The 26714-nt window shown below is 37.4% G+C and overlaps 1 protein-coding gene across 2 annotated transcripts; it reads right to left on the bottom strand.

Annotated features, from left to right (window-relative positions):
* Window positions 1-620: 620 nt before the first annotated feature.
* On the bottom strand, window positions 621-25223 carry LOC117929706 (protein SHORT ROOT IN SALT MEDIUM 1). 2 transcript variants are annotated; one of them, XM_034850125.1, is made up of 22 exons: window positions 25129-25223; window positions 22990-23087; window positions 22613-22813; window positions 20604-20894; window positions 20349-20449; window positions 19428-20108; window positions 19277-19322; window positions 18441-18533; window positions 18293-18348; window positions 17753-17870; window positions 16533-16744; window positions 16397-16460; window positions 5169-5342; window positions 4641-4671; window positions 3339-4546; window positions 3118-3192; window positions 2899-2973; window positions 2402-2791; window positions 1397-1621; window positions 1213-1254; window positions 1069-1131; window positions 621-932 (listed from the first exon to the last, which is right to left on the bottom strand). In XM_034850125.1, the coding sequence occupies exons 2-22, from the start codon at window positions 23059-23061 to the stop codon at window positions 843-845; spliced, it is 4308 nt and encodes a 1435-aa protein (XP_034706016.1). In that variant the 5' UTR covers window positions 23062-23087; window positions 25129-25223; the 3' UTR covers window positions 621-842. The 2 variants fall into 2 exon arrangements, with proteins under 2 accessions (XP_034706016.1, XP_034706094.1); XM_034850203.1 differs by having other exon boundaries at window positions 22990-23070; window positions 25129-25218.
* Window positions 25224-26714: the final 1491 nt, after the last annotated feature.

Below are 26714 nucleotides of genomic sequence, written 5' to 3'. Positions count from 1 at the left end.
AACTGAACAGAAGTGGAGGCGGAGCAGTGGAATCGGAGAGCAATTTAAGTGTTTACAGGAGGATTCCTCCTGTGCTTGGCGATCATGAGAGAAGCCATCAGCTAATAGCATTGACCCAGATTTTGGCGTTTGGTTATAGCTTTCTTGACATTAACATTGCACTAGCTACTAGCTCTGCAAAATTTTCCATTGTTTTTTTTGGGTATACTTTCTAATCCAATGGCTCAATGGCAAGCAAGGATTTCCACATTGGCACCTGTTGCATCAAACATGCTTGCTCCAAAACTTTTCACCAAGAGAATAAATGACCAAAGGAACAAAGAAAAAAGAAAGAATTACAACCAACAAAAAGCTTTTGATTAGTTATCTCTAAATTCCTTGGACGGGAAAGCCATTAGAAAATAACTTGTTAATTACAGAGACATGAAGATGAAGGATTCCGGGATGAATTAAAGGACCTTTTCAGTAAGCCAGCAGTTTTGGCTGGAAATATCAACCTTCAGCCTCAGGCGTTCAGTAATGAAGGATGATGCAAGCTCCTGGCTATGGCAGTTTTAAGAATTGCAACCATACAGGGCTTCTGAATCTCAAGTTATTAAAGACAGAAAAATGCTGAAAAGTGCTGGAGAAACGACCATAAAGTTTTGCTTATTAAAAACTTGCCCACCTAGTACATTCTGCTGAGAAGGAAATAAAGATATAATTCAATGGCAAAAACCAAAAATATGTGTTAAACCATAGCTGAAAAGTACAAAATATATAAATTCATGTCCTTTCATGATCCTAAAGGGGAAATGTCTGAGTTCTCTAAATCTTGATATAAAAGATTCTTCTAGTCACCCTCAAATGTTGGACATTCTCACCAGCTTATTGTAAAGAATGCGATCATCCCTTCCAGTGTTGCTCTCTAAGAGTGCACTTTGCACAAGTTCCTGATGCAGCAAACTATTTAAATCACCAAACCATTGATGGCAAGAGAACACAGAAAGAAAGTAAAAGTGAAAAAGGAAAATAAAATGAAGCCAACTATAGTTCCCAAAAAACTTCATAGAAAATAGATTATATCACCTTTACATCCCTGTGAGACAGGAAGTTCCCAAGGTTGTGAACAATCAACCTCATATCTTCCACCTGAAAAGGCAAGCAAATTACTGTAAAACCCTTCACCACCCTAACCACTGTAAGCACTACAATAGAAGTTTCAAACATTACCCTAATGTAGCCCACTCGGTTCCGGTCAAAAAACCTGAAAGCCTGTATAAATTAAGAAAAGTGGCATCAATGAGTGACGACAGTGTGCAATCTACATTTCCAAAAGGAAGGGGGGGAAAGCAACAGTTCCTTGTCAACAGCCACCTTATCCAAAAGGAAGAGTGGAATGTTTCTAGGAATTTACCTGCAGCAGCTCCTTGTCAACAGCCACCTTATTAATGACAGGAGCTTCTTTCCTCTCTTCTCCAAGATTTGTCCCTTCATTTGTTCCTGAAGTTTTATTGTTAGTTTTCTCCTTACCAAATTCCTCAGCTTCTTCCTTTCCCATCCCTGCCACTTTTTCAGGCTCAGTATCCCCACTGGCCTTTGCCTCCCCTTCATTATTCTGTATATTTAGCTCTTCATTATTCTGCATAGAATATAAAATTAGATGAAAAATGTAACTAAATATATGATATAGAAGAGCATATGACCATGCAAGAATAGAAAATACAAATTAACTGTCCACTATTAAAGGCATAATTGCAGCTTCTAATTCAGCCCCACTGGTCATAGTGGATTCAACAACAGGACACAATTTGGAAGATAAGGTTGACTTAAAGACTTGGCTGTCTCCAGCAGAAGTAGCAACACAATTGAGTTCTGGCGTACCAAATTTTTGTGTTGATTTGGTGGGCTTGTCTAGAAAAAATTGTGATTTAAAAAACGAAAATAAAAAAATTAATACCTCTTAAGAGACTAAAATAACAATCTTCAATTCTCAAGTATTTTTAAGAGTGTGTTTAACAGTGTTTCAACTTAGTGTTTTTAATGGAAGTATTTTTAGAAGAATCACCACCTATCAAGTATTTCTTTAGAAAACACTACAAGTAATTTTTCAGATTTTTAAAAGTGTTACCTAAAGTTTGCTAAACATCTAATTTTCTTTCAAAAGCACTTTTTAGGCTACAAGCTCTTCTTAGAATCACTGTCAAATGGACTATAAGTATCAATTGATGCTCTGCAAATTAGCAGACAAATAATAGCATTGAGTTTTATGGGCAGCATATTGACTGATAAGGATGGGGAAAAATGTTAGAAGTGTTTTCTTCTGAGTAATAAAAAGTAAAATATAAAAAAAAAAAACAAAGACAGTTTCCATCATAAACAAGAAATTGAATAACAAAAAAAAGGCAAGAGGAAATCTTGCCTCATCTTGAGGGTTTGCATCCTGCATTTCTTCATCTTCCATTGGCTCCTCCTCGGGATCCTCCTCTGGATCTTCATCGTAATCGGTTTCATCATCTAGTTTTTCCATTTCTACCCCTTCATCTTCCAGCCTTTCTGATTCAACCCCTTCCTCTTTTGGCTTTTCTAATTTTACCACATCAACAGATGTACTCTTGCCCTTGGTTGCAGGTTTTTCATCATTTGGATGAGCTGCATCCAGCATTTCAGATTCAGTAGATTTCATTCCCATGGAGGGCTCGGCAATCTTTTGACGCTTTGTTGATGATCTTTTGTCACTGCCCTTCTCTGAGGTTTCTTCCCATTGTCTTTTCCGTTGATTTCTTTTCATCACAAATTTTATACGCAGTTTCTACACAAAAAATAAATGCATAAAGGAAAACCCCAAACCAATAACTGAGAATCAAGTAATTAATACGCTAGAAGCCACATAGAGCAATACAACCATCCAAAACTAACCTGGAGAAATGTTAAAAGACGACAACCCATTTGATACTGAAGCATTTCATATAGCGTTTCAGCAAATAATGAAAGCTGCGAAAAGGTAGAACAAAATAAGATGCAGTATCACTCAAGTACATTAACACTTGCACTAACTGAGTACAACCAAAGAGTATCACTACAATGCCACAGCATTTAGATAAGTAATGATAGAAGTTAGATAAAAGGAAATCAAACCTCGAATGTTGGTTCCTCAATATCTTTGTCAGTGTAACCCAAGAGCGAATCCAGTGAAAGGGACAATGAACGCAGCTGTAGCAGAATATAGCCGAATTAGATAGGAAGTACACACAGGGTATAATGGAAACACATGCTGGATACCTTTGATACAAACTATGGTACACAATCATAAACTGTCTATCAAAAGAAATGCTGTGCTATTGTGAAATCCAACTTACTTTAGAGTCCTTGCTCCATTTTGTCTGTAGAAGCAATCCAGGGTGCCTTGGAGGCTCTTCAAGATTTTTCTTCTCTTTTGCCTCTTTATCAGGTTTGTTGCCCCGAGAATCATATTTCCCATCTTTCTCTTTTTTCTCTTTTTCATCTTTTAACTTTTCTTGATCTTTTGATTTGTCTCTATTGCCATTCTGACTATCCTTCTGAGGAACTTTTTGCTTCTCAGCCTCAATTTCAACTTTGGTTCCAGAGCCAATTTTCTCATCTTGCTTGCTGAAGGTTGCTGTTTTTGACTTAATTTCAACTTTAGTCCCAGAGCCAGTTTTCTCATCTTGCTTGCTGAAGGTTGCTGTTTTTGACTTTGTTTTAGGTGTCATTTTCTTCTCTAATATCTTAGGCTCACAAACTGGGTTGCCTGCTTCTACTGTTTGCTCTGACACATCTTTGGTTTCAGTCCCTTGTTGAACTACCTTTTTCTCATCATTATCATCATCTTTTTTGCTTTCAGCAGACGCAATATTGGTCCCTACTCCACCAGTGACCTTTCTTTTGGGTATTCTCTTGATGATTTTCTTCTTTATAGTTGTTTTCACACCAGTCCCTTGCACTGAAGCAGCAATGCTTGGATCTGACTTAATCTCACTTTTATCTTCAGAACATTGTGCCTCATTCTCAATTTTTACCTCAGGTTGCACGCTTTCATCCTGGGTGGTTTTGCCCTCCGTGACCTTTTTCCCAACTTTTTTCCTTATAAAAGTTTTGACACTGGGATCAGCAGAAGGTTCCTGCTGTTGGCTTTTGGTTTCCAATTTTGCATTCTTCTCCCCTACATCCTTGTCATCCAGCTTATCATTTTCTTCATTTTCTGTGTTCTCTGTACCAGCTTTCTTATCAGCAACCTTCTGTTTTACAACCTTTTTTACAATTTTCTTCTTCCCAGATTTTGCATTGCCTGATGTCTGAGAACCAGCAGTTCCTCCTGATTCCTTTTTCTCTATATTTTTGCCATCCTGACTCATTTCAACCACATCTTTTTTCACAACATTTGTATCACTATTTCCATTGCCTTCTTTATCAGCTTCATCACCTTTTGGTTGACTCCCATTTTTCTCTTTTTTGTTAACATCTGCCTGTCCAGAGGATGCAGAATCTTTTGTTTTTGCTGATTTGTCTACTTGTTTAACTGCTTTTGTAGAATCAATTTCCTTATCTGTATTAGCAAGAATATCTAGAAATATCAGTCCAGTCATTGATGAAATCATAGAAAAGAAATTAAGACAATATGAACTTAAATATTCCATTACCTTTCAGCCCTTCCTTCTTCTCTTTAGATTTCTACAGAATAAGAAAATATATTAGTCTAGAAAAAAACATTAATCCATCATATTCATTTGTTTAACCATTAACAATAAAAGCTGCACAGGACTAACTTGTTATGAAATCCAATTTTGTGTTATTTTTCTTCTAGTTGTTAAACACTTGCAAAATAGTAGTAAACAAATTAAAAAGAAAAAAAGGAAAGCAATCCGATGTTTAGAACACATTCAGTTTACTTGAGGTGGTGGACCAACTCGATGGTGCCCAAATTCTTTCTCAAGGCTAACAAAACATGATCCCAAATAACAGCAATCAGATAATGTTTCCCATTCTTTTTTATGCTGCTCAGAGATAATGGGTCTATGTTGTATGTAATAGACAAGAATATCCAATAATCATACAGGTGTATGATTATTGGAATTTGACAATGTGAACTGAGAAAATCGTTTAGAGATTGCTGCAAAAGTGAGTGTGTGTGTGTGTGTGTGTTTAAAATAAAATAGCAAACAGTAGACCTCTCTTTTCAAAGAAAGTTGGCACGTTCTCTCAGCAACAGCCTTCTTGTGTGCAAGCCATTGGTCTCGCCATGTATCTAATGAAGGGAGACACCCTGATAAATCAGGAACAAACAGTACAGTGACCTCTTTATGGCTAAAGAATCCATCCTCGCCAATTCTATCATAGTGTATCTGCAATAGACAAATAAAGGTCAATTAGCTTCTTGACATCACAAAATGCCGGCAAAGGATGATAACTTCTGCACATCACAAAATGTGTGCAAAAAATCAAAGATAATTTCTTTTCAAATACAACAATGAAGCAAACCTACAAGCTTAAGAAGACAACTGTGTGCTCATGTGATACATGCCTATCTAGTATAAATGCATATAACTAACTTGATATTGTGTAAATCCTATTTTTAGTAGATATGCAATTCAAATTAGAAAAGCTTGGATTCATTTACAATGTTACCATTGGGCTGCAATGACAATGTGATAAAGCATGGCAATAAAGAAACAAACGAGCAACCATACAAGAATTTATGTGGTTCCACAGTGTGCCTACATCCATGAAGTGAAGAAGATCAATATCAATATGAAACAAAGAATGAAGATCATAAGTTGTCATCCACTCAACTCTCAACCAAAAATCCCAAATTTTCAAAGCAATCCTGGATGAAGTTAATGTGCATCTCAGAAACACCAAAAAAAGGGTGTGGGAACCTCCAAACCATCAGTTCTTGAGTGCCATCATGATCCTGTAGCTAGACTTTTAGCTTAAGACCCCTCCCAAGATATCTAATGGAATTTAAGTGGGGATATGATGAATCAGGAAGTAAAATTTCTTACTACTTAGTCTAGGAAGAGGAAGCAAAATGCCTTAACGAAAGCAAAGCAAAGAACAAGGAGGTGCAAGGCATTTCGTTTGAGCGTAGTATCCCTGAAGGCAAGTTCGTCCGAGCAAACTTCTGGTTCAGAAAAGAATGGGCAACTGCGCCCAATGACGTCACTCAAGCTTCACCTGGGCATAGGTGGCATAGCCATTGAACAAGCAGAACTTGCCCAAGCAGACATCGCTCTTGCTTGAGTACACATAGCCACTTCCTAAGCAAATATGAATTTCACCCAAGAGAAGTCCTACCATGCTCACCTAGGTTAGGCTACCCTAAGCGAAATTGCAATGGAGGGCAATGCTCAAGACAACCATGCCCACTTAGTTTGCACCAGGGTAATGCACAAGGCAACCACGCCCACGTAGTTCGCCCACTAACCAATTTCACCACAGCAAACTCAGGAAGGTTACTTCCCTTGGCAGCTTCACCCACTGGGATGACCTACACCTACCCAATTCGAACACCAAGACCAGTGCTTCCCTGTTAGCAAACTATGCCCAACTTGAGAAAATAAGGCCACGCTCACCACCCCAAGAAACCCCAGCTTAAAAAGGTTTAATGAAAGGTACCTTCTTTAGCCAAGGACAAAAGGGGATTTTCCAGCTACCTTGAGAAGACTCCATTCTTCCTTTGCTGCCATAGTCATGACAGGTTGACCGTCCTGGAATGGGAAATCCCATCCATCCTTTCAGCCATAGGGAAGGTTGACTCTTTCCCCAAGCAAAGCACTAAACACAGAGACAGAGAGACAGAAAAGGCAATACATCGATGGAAAGAATTGAGAGGGGAAGAGTGTGAAGTGAGAGTGAGTGCTAGTGTGGAGAGACAAAATTGCAGGAAGTGTGGGCTTTGAATTTGTTGTAATGCATTGTCTTCTTGTTTCTTGAAAATAGATGAGAAAGAGCCTCTAGTTAAGGCAAAAGAAGGCATGAATCTGACCTCTAACTGATGAGTTATGGACCTATCATACTACTTCAAAACATCCTTAACAATGTCACCTTATTGTTTGGTATATGGTAAAGCTTGCTACCTACCTATGGAAGTTGAGCACAAGGCCTATTGGGCTGTCAAGAAATTGAATATGTATAACCAATAGGCTGGTATTGGGAGGAAACAGTAGTTGAATGAACTTGAAGAGTTAAGAAATGAAGCATTTGAGAGTACCAAGCTTTACAAGGAAAGCGTCAAGGCCATGCATGACAAAGCAATTTTGCAAAGAACCTTTCTGGACAGAAAGTGCTCTTGTACAACTCCCGTCTCCGCATGTTCCTTGGAAAGCTACGAACTAGATGGATGAAACCATACATTGTCCAAACAATGTCCTCATGTGGAGCAATAGAAGTCAAAAATCCAAAAGACTGGAGAGGCATTTAAGGTGAATGGTCAAAGATTGAAACCTTTGCTTGAGAACCTCAGGAACAAGCAGGAGGATCCTTCACTTGCCATGAGATAATCGACTCTCTTAGGGTTGCATTTTACATAAATAAACACACACCAAAGAGGGAAGAATAAATGGCAGTTTGCTTGGCAAGAGAACATAAGCAACCTTGAACAAGAGAGTTTCGCTGAACAAGATCAACTCCAGTTGGGCGAATTTAGTAAGCATCCTGAGTTCACCTGAGTGAACACATACTTTCCTGGACTAGGAGACCATGCGCAACTAGACTTTGCTCGAGTAAGCAAGGTTCACCCAAATGAAACCCTAATGCTATACTTAAAACTAGGCACTCAAATTAGAGGTTATTCAACTTCATCCTTTTGAGAGGGTCTTGCTAGAAAGCCCTTCCAAGCAAAGGAGTGCTATTGATCTTCAATCCAGCAACCATTTCCACATCCAAGTATCTTTGTTCACCATTTGGATTAGGATGTAACATCATCACAACTCAGAATTGTTGTTCTGCTCCAAAAGATTAGACTTGTAGGTGTTTGATTAATTGCCTGATTAGCAACTAAATAAGTTCCTCCCTTATTGCAGGGAAATGATTATAATGAAAAGGGTTAGGCAAGGCCCAGCCTCCCAAGAGCCATCCAGAAAGTGGGGAAAGTGCCAAGTAGCTGAGCCTCCCCCACCTGCGCCTGAACTCCCTGAATAGCACATGCCAGTGGGCAAGGAATACACTCACTAGAAGAAAATCTTAGAAAAAACAATTGAAGTGATTGAATTTATGGCTGAACCAACCTGCCAAAAAAGGATAGAGCATTGCCTCAAGCAAGGGATCAATACATTGCAGAAAAAGTCAGAGCTTTCTACCGCACCTTGTAGGTCAAAAAGGAGAATCAGGAGTCCTAGAGGTCCACTTTTCAATTGATGGGGGGGATTATTGTTGGAACGCAAGAACTCTGGCCGCTGTCACAAACACAATCCTCCAAGCAAAAGAAGGCCCTGGACGGGCGGAGCCAATGAGCCCCCTTATGATGAAATTCTGGAGAAACTATCCAGCAAAGGAAAGACAAAGAAGTACCTCGTACAAGGTTGGTTGGAGGAATCATATTGGCTGGCTGATTTGATCTTCCATTTCAATTTATGCCCCCACGGACCATCATTAGGAATGCAGATTGTTTAAGTGAGATCCCCTAGAAGCTTCTTCAGGGACCTGTGTGCCCCCCATATGATGCTACAAAATCTAGAGTAATGTCACCATGGCTGAAAGGTTCTTTGTAATGAGAAGAGTCTTAAAGTGAAGTTGATGTATACTAGGCTCATATCCCATTACTTGGGACAACAGAACCAACCCATTGAAGATGAAGAGGAGAAAAATAACAGTGGTAGAAAAATATGGGGTTGCTCAGTGGACTATCAGCTATAACTCTACACAGCCAGACAAGGAAGAGAGAAAGATGACCAAAACCCAACAGAAGAAAGAGGGGCAGGGCCCAAGAGGAAAACCAGGAGGAGGAACACGGAAGCAAAAGAGCTTGGCCCAGCAGCACCAGTCCAGCCTGCAGAAATGCCTCACATGACACAACAGAAGCCCATCTGTACTGAAGGTGTCCTGTCAGAAGCAACACCTGAAATTGTACAGCCCATTCCAGTAACTGAACCCCATGAGCAAACGGCAGAACTTGAGGAAGAACCAGCAGTTACCCCATCAAGAGTGCCACCAGTTCCTCCTCAGCAGTCAAATGACATTAAAGGGCATCTTGCTCATGCAAACAAGAAAAGTGGCCTTAGTAGAAGGGGGAGGTGAAGGCTATGAGACGGGAGCTGCAAGATTACAACACTACTCAGGAAGTGGTGCTGCAGGAATGCACAGCAAATTCAATAGCCAATTGCAAACTATCATTTGATGATCTAATGGCACAGCCCTGCACCACCAGCTCCGCCTGCTGCTGATGATGATAACAGAGTTTATGACTTTGATCCTGACACCTGGGGAGAATTTGAAGCACCCTTGGGCAGTGAGACAAGGCCAAATGAGCTCTAAGAGAAGCCAGAATCACCAATCCCCAAAGGGCAAAGCAACAAGCAGCCAACCCAACTGCAAGGATGTAGCTTCCATACAAAACCAAGCTCAGGAAGGGTTGTACCATAGATTGCCCCCGTCTCCCCTTATCTGAAAGGATCATCCCAACTGAAAGAAGGCTAAGGCAGGCAGACCTAGAAACACAATGTGGAAAAGATTAAAAACTGTACCCAATGGGTCCAGTGTCCACCCCATTGCCCTCTCTTCTGATAGCTCTCATAGCTCAGATGCATCATTGTATGGAAGACCAACCCACTGACTCTGATGAAGAGGTACATCCAAAAACCCCAGAGCTTGAGGGTGTGGCCCAAATGATCATCCAAGGCTCCAAAATCTGACACTAACTCTAAATTTCCGTCAATATGACCCATAGATTAAAAGAAAAGGGGCCTGCCTATGCCTGCTCCACCACTTCAGCAAAGGAGAATATTTCTACATGCCTGAGGTCATTTTTGAAGCTTTCATGACCGCCTCCGCAGAAAGGCATCAAGAAGAAGCAAGCGTCTCCATCTACCCTTTCCTAAACTAATCACACAGCTTCTCATAAACCGGAACCACCCAATTTGAGAGAATGAGGAGCAGACTTGGATGGGTGATGAAGGGTTTGGCACAAAGAAATTTGCTGCTTAGTAACGCTTAACGAAAATGGGCAGAGTAATGAATGGCCCATCAAATGCAGACCATGGGATTTCCCCATACCTGTAATGTCACATCCCCACTAGACCCCACTGCAGACACAGATACTGGCAGTAGTGCAGATGAAGAACCAAATGCTTGGGGTAAATGCTCTACCCCTACCCTTTAACAATTTTTGAAAAACCTGCACTGTAATGAACTTACGCAATGAAAATTCAGTCCATATGTTGTCTTCAATTCTGAGCTATTTGAGTAACACCAGCACGAACCATATCTTAAAGGAAGGGGGGAGGGGGGTAATTCTTTCCATTCTACTAATGAATAATCTATGATAATTTGCAAATCCAGATTAGCTAATTGGGAAGGACTTCAACCTCACTGGGCATGATGAAAAGCTCTCACCAGAATTGTGCTTCCAGGTCAATTGAATTAACATTTCCTTGTGATGGCTGAGAAGCATTCTAAAGACTTTTCAACAAGGAGGGCAAAGGGCAAAACAATTTTTAACACTCAACTCCTACTCACGCTAGTACACGCACTGTCTCCCTAGACCCTCAGAGTAAAGGAAGGCCCACCTAAGGCTGAATAAATAAAAGGAAATATTCCATTGGAGAAATAAATATCTAAAAAGAAAAAGAAAAAGGAAAAAAAGAGAAGACTAAATAAGAAGAAAAAAGTGTAAAAGATAAAAACAGAAACAAGAAATGTGAGAAACAAAATGTGTCCAAAGAGGGAGTCTTAACCAAGGGGGCCTGAACAATAACCAGAAGGGTGATCTCAAAAAGGTCCTTGAAAGCCTGGTACCCTGAGCCGACTGGCTGGGAGCTACCCGTTACCCTGCTCACTACATGAGCCAACAAAGGACTACCTTCTTAGCTGGTATTATAGGCCTCTGCTAAAGTTCGACGTGAAGCCTAAGGGGTGACCTCTGACAGGTCCTTGCATACCTAATTTCATGAGCCAATTGACCAAGAGTTATTAGTAATTCTTGTTATATGACACTAAGGTATAAGTTGTAAGCCTGAAACATTCAGCCCTCACTAAAAAAAAGGGAGAAAAGAGAAAAAAAGAAAAAGAAAAAGAAAAAAAAAGGCAAAAAGAGAAACAGAAAATACGATGGCTCCACTCAAAGGAAGTGCTTCCCAAAACTAAATCCTATGGCAAATCAACCGCTATTCTGGGAGTCTAACAAGATGACACACAAGGATGAGTAGGAAAGAGTTGGTAAAAGGGAAAAAAAAGTGACAACAAACCTAGTGAAGTATGACCAATTTCCTTTCAACAAGTGATGGGACATGAAAAAGCAATTCAGCATTACACCATATGGCATGACAACATTCTCACCTTACTTAGCCCCAGGACCAACTAAGAGTCGGGGGGATGTGATTTGCATCTCAAAGACACCAAAAAGACCCCAATCTGCTGGTTCTTGAGTGCCATCACTGTCTAGCAGCTGGACTTTTAGCTTAAGACCCTTTTCCAGATATATAATGGAATTTGAGTGTAGATGTGCTGAATTAGGAAGTAAAGATTGCTTACTACTTACTCCAGGAAAAGCGGGCAAGTCTTGATGAAAGCAAAGCAAGGAACAAGAATGTGCAAGGCATCTTGCTTGAAGTTCCCCCAAGCAAATTTTGGGTTAAGAAAAGAAAGGGGAAACTGTGGTCAATGACTTTGCTCAAGCAAACATCCCTTTCGCTTTCATTCAAGGAACAGACTGACTTCACTCAAGAGGGGATATCACTTTCACTTAAGTGCACATCACTGTTTCTTGAGCACACATAACCATTGGCCAAGCATATACAGATTTCACTCAAGCCAAGTCCTTCTACAGTAACCTAGGTTAGTTAGGGTACCCTGAGCAAAATCACAATGGAGGGCAATGCTTGAGACAACCACAGCCACTTAGTTACCTAAATGAACTTGGGAAGGTTATTTCCCTTCACTCACTGGGATTGCCTACGCCCACCCGATTTGCTTGCTTGGGCCAATGCTTCCAACCAAGCAAATTGCTCCTGAAATGAGAAAAGAAGGCCAAGCTCGCCTCCCCAAGGTGCACCAGGCCTTCACTCCCAAGCAACCCAGCTGAAAAAGGTTTCTGAAATGTCCCATCCTCTGCCAAGGACAAAAGAGGGTTTTCCAACTGCCTTGAGAAGACTCCATACTTCCCCTGCTGCCATAGAGTGATAGGTCAACTATCTTGGGATGAGGAGTCCCATCCATCCTTTCAACCAATGGCAAGGTTGACTTTCCCCCTCTGTATAAACCAGAGCACCAGCAACTGAGATGGAGAAAGAAAAAGCAATACAATAGTTGAAATAATTGAGCATGGAAGAGTGTGAAGTGAGAGTGACCACTAGTGTTGAGAGAAAAAATTCCAGGAAGTATTGGCTTTGAATTTATTGTCGTACATTATCTTCCTTTTCCTTGAAAAGAGATGAGAGAGAGCATCTAATTGAGGTAAAGGAAGCCACAGGCTTGAGCTCTAAATGAGCAATAATGAAGGCTTCAGGGCAACAATTCCTGATTGCTGGAGTTGGGGTCCGAGCTTGAGAACAGTAGAGCGATGGTTGTGTGAGCTCCGCCATTATCGCATTCTTGTCTACTTGGAAAAGCCTTAAGGCTGAGTACTAGTGGTAAGAAGGGTGGTGCTGCACATAGTGAGCCTCTGCATAGTGTACCTTGAGATAAATTAACAAGGATGAGTAATCTTGAATTGTCTCTAGACCAACAGGACTCACAGACTTTGCAACTGATTCTTGGTCTTGTTAGATAGCAACAAGGTGAGTGTAAGGGACAGATAAAACTTGATTGAGCTCCAATTTGGAGTGGGCTTTGCTTTGATCACTCTCCACTTCACCCAAATTCAATTGTATACACAGGGTTGGTTTGAAATTTTGAAAGCAAAAGTTGTTCTAAACTCATTTCCCTTGGGTTTAACAGCCTGAAGTTCTTGAGCTTGGGGACTCAACACAAAAACTGTTCTCTAAAAGTATACCTTCAGCCTACAAGCAGAACTCCAAAAGAGTGCTTATTTCCAATCCAATGACAAAAACACCCCAATACATTTTCAAACTACAGATCTATCTATCAACTCTCCAAGGTATGAGAGGTTCATTGGATTTTAAACACAAAACATCCAGAGAAAAAATTAGCAAAAAATGTAAACATGCCTAGATAATTATAGTGTTAAAGTCATTGTACCATGCCACTATGTTGGTCTAATTTCATAACATGTAGAAAAGTGGTGAATGAGAATGTGGAATTGAGAATTGGAGTGGATAATTCCTATAGAATTACTGAAGATATAGGTATCCAATGAATAAAAACAAAATTAATCAGAAAATATTTTAAAAATACGAAACAAAGTTTGAAGTTTTTAATCTATAGGAACATAAACATGATGAACCTGTCAGAGGTGTTATGAGAGTTAAATTCCAAGCAAAATAAAGGAAAGCTTCAATCAAATGGGAAGTGTTGTACAAAGCATAATAATAGACAATCCAACATTTGAAAAGGCTCACGAGAACATCTAAGGTGTCCCTAATAATGTTATAAATAAACAATGCACCTAAGATTAGAATGTCAAGGTAAATGAGAACAAATGTTTATCAACAAATGTTAGGAACCCGTTATGAGGACAACTAAGGTGCCCCTAATAATGTTATAAATAAACAATGCACCCAAGATTAGAATGCCAAGGTAAATGAGAACAAATATTAGAACCCTGTTATCAACAAATGTTAGGAACCTGTATCTTCTTCTTCTTCTTTTTGGAGATACGTAACTTTTTCTATGTACCTATTTTTTCTGGAGATAGGTAACTTTTTCTTTGTACCCATTGAGACTTGAACTTGGAGCCTTCCCCTCCCTACCCTTAACCCCTTACTACTTGGGCCGGATCTCTAGGGCAAATATGACAAGACGATACAAAATGAGTACCAATTAAAAAATCCATTTGGTAGGATGGAAGTTGATTTGCAAGCCAAAGAGGATAAGAGGTTAAATATTTTAGAAGGTTAGGGTTGTTCAACGAGGCCTTGTTAAATAAGTGCCTTTACCATCTCATAGGATAAGAGTTGGTTTGCTAGCCAAATAAAAGGATAAATGTTTAAGACGATTGGGATTGTCCAACAAAGCCTTGTTGAATAAAAAGCCTTCAGAGATTTGTGGTGGAGAATGGTAAATTGTGGTGAAAGGTAATGGAAATAGAGGAAGGACAAGAGGATATAGATCTCAAAGGAAATATGAGTCTGTGTAGTAAACACTTTCAAAGAGGAGTTGTGTCCATGTTGAACAAGACACTCCTTACACTTTTGGGCACATGTTGAACACAAAATATTAAAATAATTTTTTCACTTTGTAAGCATAGCCAACACACTTTTTCAAAAAGAACATGATTTTGAAGAAAAATTATGATGATAACAAATGAGTATCACAAATATTATTTAAAATAGTTATATGCATCAAATTTCTCAAGATACATCATCAAAGCTCTACAATGTTGCTATGAAAATTTAGAAAAGTTAATTAAACTTACATATATGTCATTTTACATAGTTTTACATAAAGAACACATACTTGTTTATTTTCTGCCCTCGTGGCGTATTACTCTTTCAGAATTTTCCCACACAGCATCATAATTGTGTCATGTGATGTCCTGTGACCATGCTACATGTGTGATGCCCTTAGGGGTAAGTTTATGGAAAGGCTCTAGAAAAGGTTGCCAAAGTTCTGATGAGCATATCTTCTTTTCCACTCAGAGTGAGAATCAAGTTGGGTTTCCACTGGGCCTTTGATGTGAGCAAAATTTCTAAAGAAAGTGCATCTAAACATTCATTCTGTGGAAAGGAGGAAAGGGTGGCAGAGTACAAGGGAAAAATGAGGGATGGTCATTCTTTAGGGTTCAAGCTTCATTAAACATTTCAAGACAGGAAACTGGGGATGGTGAATGAATCAGTGCCACCTTCACAGCAAGCAGGGAATGAGGTGTTTGGTGGTTGAATAGCATAAGATGGATTGATACTAGTGATGGAAAGTTCACAGTGAACTCATTTTACGAGGAACGTATTAAGAGTCTTTTATTTTATAAGAACATAAAAGTAAGAGTTAAGGTGCACTTTTCCTTGGAAGGAGGAATGATATGATTGGGCACCAATAGTCAAAAGCTGTTTATGTGAAGTGATCAAACATTGAACTCCTTGCAAACTGTGAGATGGAATATAAGATTTGAAGTCTTCATGCGCTACATTTCCAAATGGAACCCAACTGCATCTTTGAATAATAATATTAAGACATCATTGAATTGAATTGAATTAATGGAAAAAATATATTTAGAGAAGGAATTTCCACATGATCAACACTGAAAAATTGCCCTAAAATTTTCTGATGACAATTTAAAAAGGCAGTAAAAGGGACATTGAAATCACTAATAAAACAACAATATAAATAAAGCAAAGACTAGAGTAAGCAAATGTTATAGAGTTTTCAAGAGTTTTCCATGAACCCATATAATTTGCATTAACCATGCATGGATAAAAGAATGACTAATGTATATGATTAAAGTTCAATGCCACTAAATGGTTTACAGGTAGATGGAGTTAATGAACCCTGAGAACAGGAGAATGCAAATTGAAAGGAAAAAAAAGCACATAAAAGATGGTGCAGAAACAACTGATGAAAAGAGAAACTAGGGAAAATCAAGAGGAAGAAAAGAGGAGTGCAAGGGTAAGAATAGAAATGTGAAACAATGAGTAAGAAACAGCAAAAATCTGATCAAGAAGGAAAATAAGATGAGACTCAAATAAATCAGTGAACCTGCTAGAGCACTCCATCCTTAATTCTTCAGAATTCTTACTAAATTCAATGACATGAGCATTCAATCAGTATCACTTCATGACAATCATAGGTCAGATGTAAATAGAAATTATTGATCAGTCAATCACTAAAGAAAGTTAGAGACAGACAATTATTAAAGCAAAAAGATTCATACATGTCAATCAGGACAATAATGATAAGAAACTATAAAAGCAAGAATGAAATAAAGGATGATAATGCACAATTACAATAATCAACTAGGAAAGCAAAAAAAGAGATACATAGAAGTTCGTGAGTGCAACCATGAAGGAACCATGACCATATCTCATACCAATGCTATAATAAGGGGCTAATGCATCCATAAGATCCATTTGATTGAGCTTACATTTCCAACAGAATGAAGAAGTTTAAGCACTAGAAAGAAAAGGATTACCTCAAGGAAACGGTTCCAATTCTGGCAGTTCTCCAAATCAAGTTGAGTCACATCCTTTGCATATCTAAGAAATTAAATTACTTTAGGTCAGTTGACTGCACCATACAGGAATACAGGCAACAGTATAAGCACAAACCTAAGAATTGTTTGAACCAATGAGTCGTCATCAACTGAAGGATCTCCTCCATCAGCAACATCCCATGGGCCTCCAATTGCCATAAATGAACGGTCCTTTTTAAGAACAGCAAACCTAAGGATATTGCAAATATGAGGTATGCGGTCATCATGGCTTTTTTCAGATGACAGATCCTCCAGAGCATTCCTGCTGAGTCCACTCATCAAGATCATCTGAACCAGGGAGACAATGACATACATCAATCACACAACGAACTTTTTTTTAACATCACTAAACTGGGGAATATTTTAGATCTTCAACCGAGTCAACTCGGAATCTCGACCAAGTTAACTGAGTTTAACCCATTTTGGGGCGAGTTTGTGATTAAGATGGTATCAGGCATCGGACTCGACGTGGAAAATACCAAGGCAAATACAACTTGGTTGAGTTGTACAGGACTCGGTCGATACTTAGAACCCTGGGTGCAATAGCCTTCTAGAGACAACGATATAACCATATTATAGATGCTTAATATAATCTGATGCCAAAGAACAGAACTTTCCCTAAGAAACCTCCAAAGCAACTTCTCTAAAAGGGCATATTTCCTTAGAGAAATCTTCTCAAACCCCAATCCCCCTTCCACTTTAGGCTTGCACACTAAGTCTCAACTAATGAGATGATCTTTCTTACCCTCCCCAACACCTAACCAACAAAATCCTTTTGCAATTTCTCAATCTTTGAAGCCACTGATGATGGAATCTTGAAAAGAGAGGAAATAGTTAGGAATTTGAGACAGGCATGACTGAATTAGACTTATTCTTCCCCCTAATGACAAAATGGTTTTTTTCCTCCACCTAATATGTACAAAATTATATCAATCATTGGATCCCAAAAATCACTTGCCTTTGGGTTCCCCTCTAATGGTAGACCCAAGTAGGATATGGGTCGATCAGAGCATTTGAATTCAAGCATCAAAGCCAACCAAGTGATTTAATCCTGACTCATGTTGATACTAAAGAGACTACTTTTGTCTAAATTGATCTCAAGTATTCAAGCTGACAACTTGCTTATGTGCACTTACCTATGCATCTATAACTTCCAAATCAGTTTATATAAGATCATTAAAAGTTAAGCTGGAGTTACATTAGCACCCACAGAATGAAGACGGATTTGTTTTCAAATCGAACGTGTAAGAAGTTGTAAGCATGAATCTAAAATTAAAAAGATTACAAATAACCTACCTTTGCATTCCACACTGTACTTCCTTGTTTTGATTCTACAGGTTCTTCAGCCAACTGCTTGGTAGATACCTCTTTCTGTTCAGGGAAACTCTCTTCTTCAACAAAATCATGCTCAAAACTGTATCAAAAGAGACAGTGCTCAACTATTATTATTTACTTATTTCTCTGTTCTTCAAATGTGTGGTTTATGTGCAACCAATAAATAAAGAACAAAGAACATTTGGAATCTTACAACAATTTGTAGTTGCAATAATTTCTACTAAATTCCCAATTTTTAATAGGTATCAGATTCTAAATTTTCTGTCCACTTCTGATAATCAACATTAAAGGTGAAATATCAATGGAGATGTTTCCACAATGACAGTTAAAAACTTCATGAATGAATGAGTAGTATTCCCTCTCCAGTTGAAACAACAGAAAAATAAAAATAAATAAATAAACAAAAATGTCCAAGCTACTGAATGACCAATATAAGCATACAATAAAAAGAATTAAAACTTAGGCAATCCATGTAAAATAAAAGCATTTCCAAGAAAGTACCTGACAGGAGTATTGAAAGAAAGTTTAAGGTTTCCCTTGGGCCAGTTCACAACAACCTAAATAGAGATGGAAGGACAATGTCAAAAACAAATATCAAACCATTTCAAGTCATTACTCTTCAATTTCAAATAAAATTAAAATAACAAACCTTAGAGAACTCTGGAGATATGAAAAGTTTGGGATAACGCTTATCCACGGACAAATAGTCCCTCTCAATATCTACCAAACTGGATGAGTAAACCTATAAATGGAAAGCATTAAGTACCAACATCATTGGAATTAATAAATAAATTTCAGTTGTACACAAGGATAGTGATATGCATCAAATAAATAATCCAGTAAACACATAAAAGTAATAATAATCTTATATGACAACCTAAAGACTTGAACTTTCCAGTGTTTAGTCACTTCTCCAGCTCTAAAGGAAAAACTCAAGCTCACAAAAACTGAACAGCCTCCAACAAAAAATTAGAAAATATAATACCACATACAAGTAAAAGTTTCTAGTTTCAGGCTTAAGGTCTCAAATAGGAACCTGGAAAACTAAGAGCCCAGCAAAATTATCACAGGATAGAAATTAAGCCTGGGTGATAAAGAAGGAAAAAAGAAAAAAGAGGACAAATGAATCTTAAGGATTACAAGATCCAGAGAGGAGAAACTAAGCGAAAACAAAGGAGTGAAGCAGGAAACAAGGCAGTTAACAATGAAATCCAGAAACAGAAGTAAGTCAACTGGGAGCAATATAACATGGAAGAAAGCCACAAAACTGAAGCCAATAATAGGAACAAGAAAAGGCAGAAACAAAAGTCAACCAGAAGCAATATAACATGGAAGAAAGCTACAAAACTGAAGCCAAGGAACAAGACTGAATCCTAAGAAGCCTTCAACTCCAGGTCCCTATAGAAAAACGAGCAGATCTTCTCGAAGGAAAATGTTCTGATAATGACTGAAGACTAATATTTTGGATTGTTTTTTTCTTTTTACCTTGCAGGCATATTCTCTCCGTTTTTCTTTAACAGGTGTATGACGCCTTCAGCATAACAGAAGAACAAGTTAGTTATGGTGGGCCCAGGATATACAAGCAGCTATATATAGAGAACTAGAGCAGGACGCAAAATTAAACATCAAGATCCACCTATGCAATGCTTCATGACGTGGAGATTCTCGTCGTATTGATCTTTCATCCTTCACCAAAGAGGATCCACGGCGGTCCTTAGAGATCCTTAGTGGAGTTCGTTCACGCTTAACTTCAGCTGCACGTTTGCGCTCTCGTTCTCTCTCCTTTTCCCGCCGTTCGAAAATGCGTTTCCTTTCACGTTCTCTTTCCCTTTCCTTTTCCCTTTCCCTTTCTCTTTCTCTTTCCCTTTCTCGTTCACGTTCTCGTTCTTTTTCCCTTTCTCTGTCTTTCTCTCTCTCACGAAAATGCTCTCTACGTCGTTCCTCCTCCCTTAGCTCAAGCTCTCGAACATATGCACTCCTGTCATCTTTACGCTCATTGATCCTTGTATGACCACCACGTGATAGAAAATCAGGCTCAAGAGATGTGCCATGAAGTCCCTTTCCTGTGGCATAGTCCCTACCTGGAGGAAGGCTCACTCCATAACCTGGATTTGAAGAACTTTGAGCATACATGAGATCGTCCACATTTCTTCGTGGAGCAGCCCCCAAAATAGAGGGTGCATGTTGTGCACCATATGAAGAACCACTAAGCATCGATAGATTGCGAGGATCACCATCCAATCTTCCACTATATGGCATAAGATCTTGGGTTGAATGACGAATAGTTGCACTCCTTGCTGCAAGATAATCAGTTTGTCTGCCAGAAATGCGTTGCTACTCAGTGTGGTGAGAAATATGGTATCATCTAATATTTCTGTTTACAGCTGGTACACTATCACTCTCAAGGATAGGTCCATCATATCAATAATACAAGCAACGATGACCCACTGTTTCTTAAAGGGTTGGAAACATAATAACACTAATACCATTTTCTATTGAACACATCACTTAATTACTTAAGTGTGCCAAACAGTAAACACTCATCAAAGAAAAATACCTGGCACCCCCATCAAGAGAAGTAGATTGCAGTGATTGAGCTTTAAGCATTTGTTCTTGTCGAAGAAGTGATGCCTGATCAACACGATCATAAATCTCAGGCTGTCACAGAAGTTGCATGATATACATAGAAAAATTAGACCATCATGGTGAAAGAATTAAACCATCACAAAGAAAGGAGGAAAAAGCAAATTAATTTTGAGCAGCAGGGAGGATGAACAATATGTGTGTGAGTATTGTTGGAAAAATACAACACCTGGTGTTGATGACTAAACCCAACAGGATCAGCATAGCGTCCACTTGATTCACTCTGCAATTCCCTCCCTCCTACATAGGCACTCTGTCGCTCACCATATTGCCGCCTCTCCATAGATGGATAATCAGAAAGCTTCTCTGAAAAAAACTGATCGCCTTTTTGACCATATCCATGTGTTGATGATGAGACAAAGTCGCTTGAAGTAAACTTAGGTGACTCAGGCATAGCTGATGCATAGCCACTGCGAGATTCCAAAGTTGATGGTCCTACTCCTTTGGCACTTGCTGGAACCTGTACAGAGAAGATAATATATGAATTTGTAGGTAAAGTTATATATGATGCCAGCCAATTAACCTAAAACTAGATGGTCAAAAAAGTCAAAACAGATCAACCAAGGATTTATAGTCAAACTAAATGGACAGATGCAATAAAAGATAATGTATGTAAATATGAGAGAGATGTACTACAATAGCAATTTCAAGTGTGAGTGTGTGTGTGTGTGTGAGCAAGAGTGAGGAAGAGAGGCGGCATTTGGAGCAGAGGCAATAAAGGCACATAAAACACAAACAAAAACAAAAACATTAAACAAGAAATAATATTGTAAAAGAAGCAATCATTATGAGTATCATGTCACAACAATTTCATTTTGAAGGTGATCATGAGGCCAATACAGATGACCATCCAGTCTCACCAAGCCACTTGCCTAATTGACTATGTCTATTTAAAGCATGCCACTTCACTTGCTTCATTAATCTTGTTATAAACAAACTACTAACATCATCAAACAGGTAACCAAACATAAAGAATCCTGACACTAAGGTCATTAAAAATATCCTCTGCATACTTAGGTGCAACAGCTCCACAGAGTTGATCTTATATATTAAAAGTGTAGCATTTTTCTCATGTGTGTATACAAACATAGTTGTCAACTCGTAAAATATATCGTATATCGTTTTTCTCTTTTTTAGTATCGTGTACCATATATCATTTTTCTGTTTTTTAGTATCATGTATTGTATTATATCGTATATTGTAAGTTTTTTTATAAAGTGAAAAATAAATAGAAAAAATATGTATATGTGTGCATCTCTATTTAAAGTATGGAGTATAGAGTAATATACAACCAATTTTATGGAAGATAGTACGATCTAAAGAGTTAAAGTATACCCATCAAATCAAAGCATTGAATGTTAAAGTTTTGACAAGTTCAAATTAACAAAATATAACTTCAATATATAGATTCATTCCATAATCCACAAAGATAAACTTCTTCAATTTTTAGTTATAATTTTTAGTTACAAATTCTAACTCATACGTATGTATGACTTTATGTGTCATCTTCAAAATTCTAGCTCTTTAAGTTTGTTATCATTCCTTTTCCACAAAAAAAGAAATTAAAAAAACTAATATATTAAGTGCAAACTTTTATTCACTAACCACCATCATTTTCATTGTCAACGTTCAAACTATTCAAATGAAAATTTTCCAATATTCATTATAAAAATAATGACTTCTAATATAGAATATGACAACAAGAATGTAAATTTTCATATTAAGATTATTTAACCTATTTCTCATTTTTATGATCGATTTTAAATTTTTTTAGTATATTTTAGACAATAATACAATAAATTCTTTTAACCAAAAAATAATAATAATTTGATTTTTTTTAAATTATAGAAAATAGTTGAAGATGTATGTCTCGTTGTATCGTAATATCACGTATTATATCATGTATCGTATATGTATCGTAAGATACGTTTTAAAATAAGATACAGATTGTGATACATATCGATTTCCATAAAAAAATGTATCGTATCATTGTATCATATTGTGTATCGTAAGTTTTTAACTATGTATATAAACACACAAGAGAATGTACATACAAGAATGATTAAATCCATGTGACTAACCCAAAATTGATAAGATAAGGCTTTTGAGTTGAAATGAGATAATTATGTAGAAGTTGCTTGAAATTCTTGTGGAGAAAATCAAATGAAATCCACTAACCTGTTGAGAACTGCTCAAAGCAGAGCTATACAAAGAACTATATTGTCCCCCATAATGACCAGCAGCTGAGGGATGAGCTCTATATCCACCAATTTCGGCTTCTTGAGAACCACCTAACATTGACGAATGCCGAGAAGCCACGGAAAGTTGAGTACCCCCATCAGGTCCTCCAATGGAACTTCCAGAATAAGCAGATCCCAGCTACAAGGATATAAAAGATAACGGCAAAATGAGATTCACTCAAGAAACATTCTGTGCATCCACATCCCTTAATACTAAACAATAGGTAATGTACCATCCAGTAAGGTTCTAAGCACAAGTGTAGGTATGAAATTTTCACATTGAAGACATTATATTAATAATAAATTTACACTCACATTTTGTCCATATCCAGATTGTGCAGCATATGGTTGCTGTCCATATGTATTGCTTCCCCGAGAGGGAAACATGCCTGCAACCTGCAGAACGGAAAAAGCTGAAGAAAAACATGTCAACATAAACAATATCAGATAAGTAATCAAATTATTTAATCGCCATGCTTACAACATTTTCAGTGACACAATGATATGGAATGCATATGACAGGATTAAATTTGAGATAACTTCTAGAAGATCAAGACCTCAACTCTTACAGTCCCTTTAGCAATGAATAAGGACTTTGAAACATGTTAACAGATGTAAAATGGGGAAGTGACTAAGCAACCAGGAAATCCACTGATTAGTTCACTAAACAAATCTTTAATAGGTTTAGAACTTACAATAAGCAAGGTCTATATGTATGGAAAAAACTTTCTATACAAAGTTTTCAACATAAATGATAAATGGAGATCAAAAAGCATATAAAAATAAGTATTATATAGAGATAACTGGGCACAACAGGAAAAAGGCAAGGTCAAATTGAAATTGTTGACCTGCCATCAACATATGCTTGAAAACACATTCTAGCAGCTTGTAGGGTGGACACAAGACAAACGTCCTTCAGAGTATCATATTTTTCACTACTTATTGACTTATCTATCAACATAGGTGCAAATAAAAACTGTTCTTTGAAGAAAACAAATGCCATGTTGAACTTGGTTTGAAGAAAAAATATTAGTCTTGACACAAAACACAACCTAAGCTTTCATATTAAATATTTTCTTACAGGTAAGACATATGTATCTATATCTATAGATCATTACCATCTATATCGATGTCTATACCATATATAAAATTACGAAGAGTTTGTATACTTTTGTTTCCAAAATGCCCCTATTATATCACTTTTCCCCTCATATCCCACAACTTTATTATTTACTATCCATATCGATGCTAGTACTATATATAAAAGTACGAAGAGTTTGTATACCTTTTGTCTCCATAAACACCCCCTATTATATCGTTTTTCCCCTCATATCCCACAGCTTTATTATTTGACCATAAATATCATAAGAAATTAAAATCATTTTACTTGGTGTCCGTTTGGATATGTTTACAAAAAGTAAAGATTTATCTTATGTCTTTAAATTCAGAAATTTTAAATTTTGAAATGGTAAAAAAAAAATTAATACCTCAATTTTTCTTAAAACCATTACTTTTTCAATGTACGCCTTTAAGAATTCTTATAGCTTATATAAAAGTTCCTGTTATTTTTTATTTTAAAATAGAAACAGGAAATGTATCCAAACATACACTTATTTAGCACTTTAAAGTTCTCCGTTTTCTTCTTTTAAGATAAGAATTTTTTACTTTCTCTTTTTGTTGCTCCCCTTTTTTCCAAGAGCTTCCATTTACACTGGGAATCATTGGCAGAAGTGGGAACCATTTAAGTTTCCATATGGTAAAATTATTGAACATTAATTCAAGCCAAATATTTTTGCATATAATTGTACAGATAATGTTCCCATATGGTTAATTTTGAGTTGTAGACCAAAATAAAATCCTAGCATTCAAAATTTTCAGCAATAGCATAGAAGATAGAAACATTTAAACACAAACCCTAGCCCTCTGTTGAGTTTCCCAAAAAAAAAAAAAAAGGAAAACAGCATCTTCATTGCTATGCTATATCTCATCTTTTTGTTTTAAGAAAAGCAGCATTTCCCATTTTCCCCAATCCTCGGTGGTGAAAATTTTAATAATCAAAATTGTAAATCCTCTCATCATATTTTTCTCCGCATCTAAAATAGATCAAAATTAACATGCAATAGTTCCATGGCTGTTGAAAGAGAAACCCTATAATGCAGAACTTCCAGCAATTGCGCTCCTAAGTTATAAAGCAATAAGAGTGAAATCCGACTCTCTAAAAAATTAAAAGAAAACCATATTTTAATTCATACGTTATCTTCCTACTTTCTTCGCTGCCAAAGCGTCAGATCAACCTATCCAAAGAATCACATAATTTTTACGTAACGAAACATTTCCTACGTTATCGAGCCCTAGATGATGAATATTTACCATCCAAAATTTTCTTGGCATCCAAACTAATGCCTCTAACATAGAAGTAGATTGATTGAATAGACATAAACAATGGAGAGATACCTTGAGCTTAGAGTTTGGATCGAAAAGCAGCGTCTGGAGAGGAAATTATCGGAATGCTTTAGGTGTAAACAGAGGTCGGAACTTCTTGCGCTGCAAGCATACCCTAATGTGGTGCACAACGTGCCTTACGGATTGATCATATAGTAATGGGCTGAGAGCCTAGGCCGGCCCAATTTTCAAACGATTGGACTTGTAGCGGGCTGATGTTAATACATGAGGCAACCCTCTATATCAATTATCAAATGCTGCAATTCCAAGTTTGGGCCCTTCAGGAGTCAAAACTCAAATTCAACCCAATTTTAATTCATCTAGAAGATTTTCAATTCATGGGTTATAATTTGGTTCAAAGCTTCACGAATTTAAGAAATATTTTTTAAATTTATATTACTCATATTCATTAATATGTAATCTTATAATTAATTAATTAAGTATTCTGAGAAGTTTGAAGAAAATATTCATGTAGTATTCATTAATATATTTTTTAAACCTCTATCTCGTGATAAAGATGACAGTTGATGAATCGCCCATTCCTTCATGCAACAAACCAGAATCTTTCTAACATGGTTGATGTGATGTTTTTGTAAAAAAACACATGTAACTAATATTTTGTATTAAAGATCCCACTAAGTTATGCTTAGTGCAATCAATTGAATCTCCATATTTTGATGATTATGTAACTAATTGATGCTCTTGGAAGTTTTTTTTTTGATGATTTTCAAGTCTTGGAGACACTAATAGAGGAGGTAAAGCATGGAGAAATATTGCAAGTTGTGGAAGAAGTTTTCATAAAGAAAGTAGCATCAAAGCTAGTGGTATCTAAAGTTGATTCCTTTCACACTCATGTCTTCTTGGATTTGAAGAATACCTTACCAATTGTAATATCCTCTTTACTTTCTCAAACTTGGGAAATTAAATTACTAAAGCTCATGAGGGGCTATAAAAATGCCCTAGATTAGACCATTTCTGATTTACATGGGATTAGTCCTTCAATGTGTACGCACAGGAGGTTCTTAGAAACGAACACCTAGGGAGATGAAAAAAGCCTGAATTGATACTCATCATCCCATAACGAGTCTTTTTGGTATGGGTTCTCCCTTCTCATTTATCATCACTCCTCTTAGGCACAACCTAAGTATGACTCACCTAACTACTATATGATATGGGATAGATGATTTCCTCATCTAACGGCTTTAATTTCTTTGCATTAGTAGATTCAATCTTCATGATGTTACCTCATAAGCTTAGCATTTTCTTCTAGATAAATGCAGTGTGCATATCAAAGGAATGATCCATGTTAGATCTTAAATGGACTACCCTATAGGTGTTTGTATTCCCTTAGGACTTCCAATAGTTTTCTCTCTAGCTTCCTAATTAATAGGGCTAAAATGATTATTGGTCAAGTTTACTACAAGTAGTATCAAAGTCAATCTCATACTTTTGATGTGAAACTTTGTTTGTCTAGTTCTATAAGGGGTATTTATTTGTTTGATTTCAAAATACTTTAGGGCACAATAAGAAGTTTGTGTATGCATGGGGGTTGCAATATCTTTCTTTGGATAGGAGATTAACCATGCATACGTGATTTA

This window comes from Vitis riparia, chromosome 1 (genome assembly GCF_004353265.1).
Source record: "Vitis riparia cultivar Riparia Gloire de Montpellier isolate 1030 chromosome 1, EGFV_Vit.rip_1.0, whole genome shotgun sequence".
NCBI lineage: Eukaryota > Viridiplantae > Streptophyta > Magnoliopsida > Vitales > Vitaceae > Vitis > Vitis riparia.
Note: the sequence above shows the minus strand (reverse complement) of the source record. Positions and strands in the feature narration are given on the sequence as shown.

What these genes read in the sequence shown, in the direction of transcription:
- LOC117929706 (XM_034850125.1), bottom strand. Translation starts at nt 23,061, where the DNA reads ATGTTTCCCTCTCGGGGAAGCAATACATATGGACAGCAACCATATGCT. An exon ending in TATCTCCAGAGTTCTCTAAG is followed by an intron (nt 18,349 to 18,440) that starts GTTTGTTATTTT and finishes ATCTCTATTTAG; the next exon opens with GTTGTTGTGAACTGGCCCAA. An exon ending in TCTTTCAATACTCCTGTCAG is followed by an intron (nt 17,871 to 18,292) that starts GTACTTTCTTGG and finishes CTTTTGATACAG; the next exon opens with TTTTGAGCATGATTTTGTTG.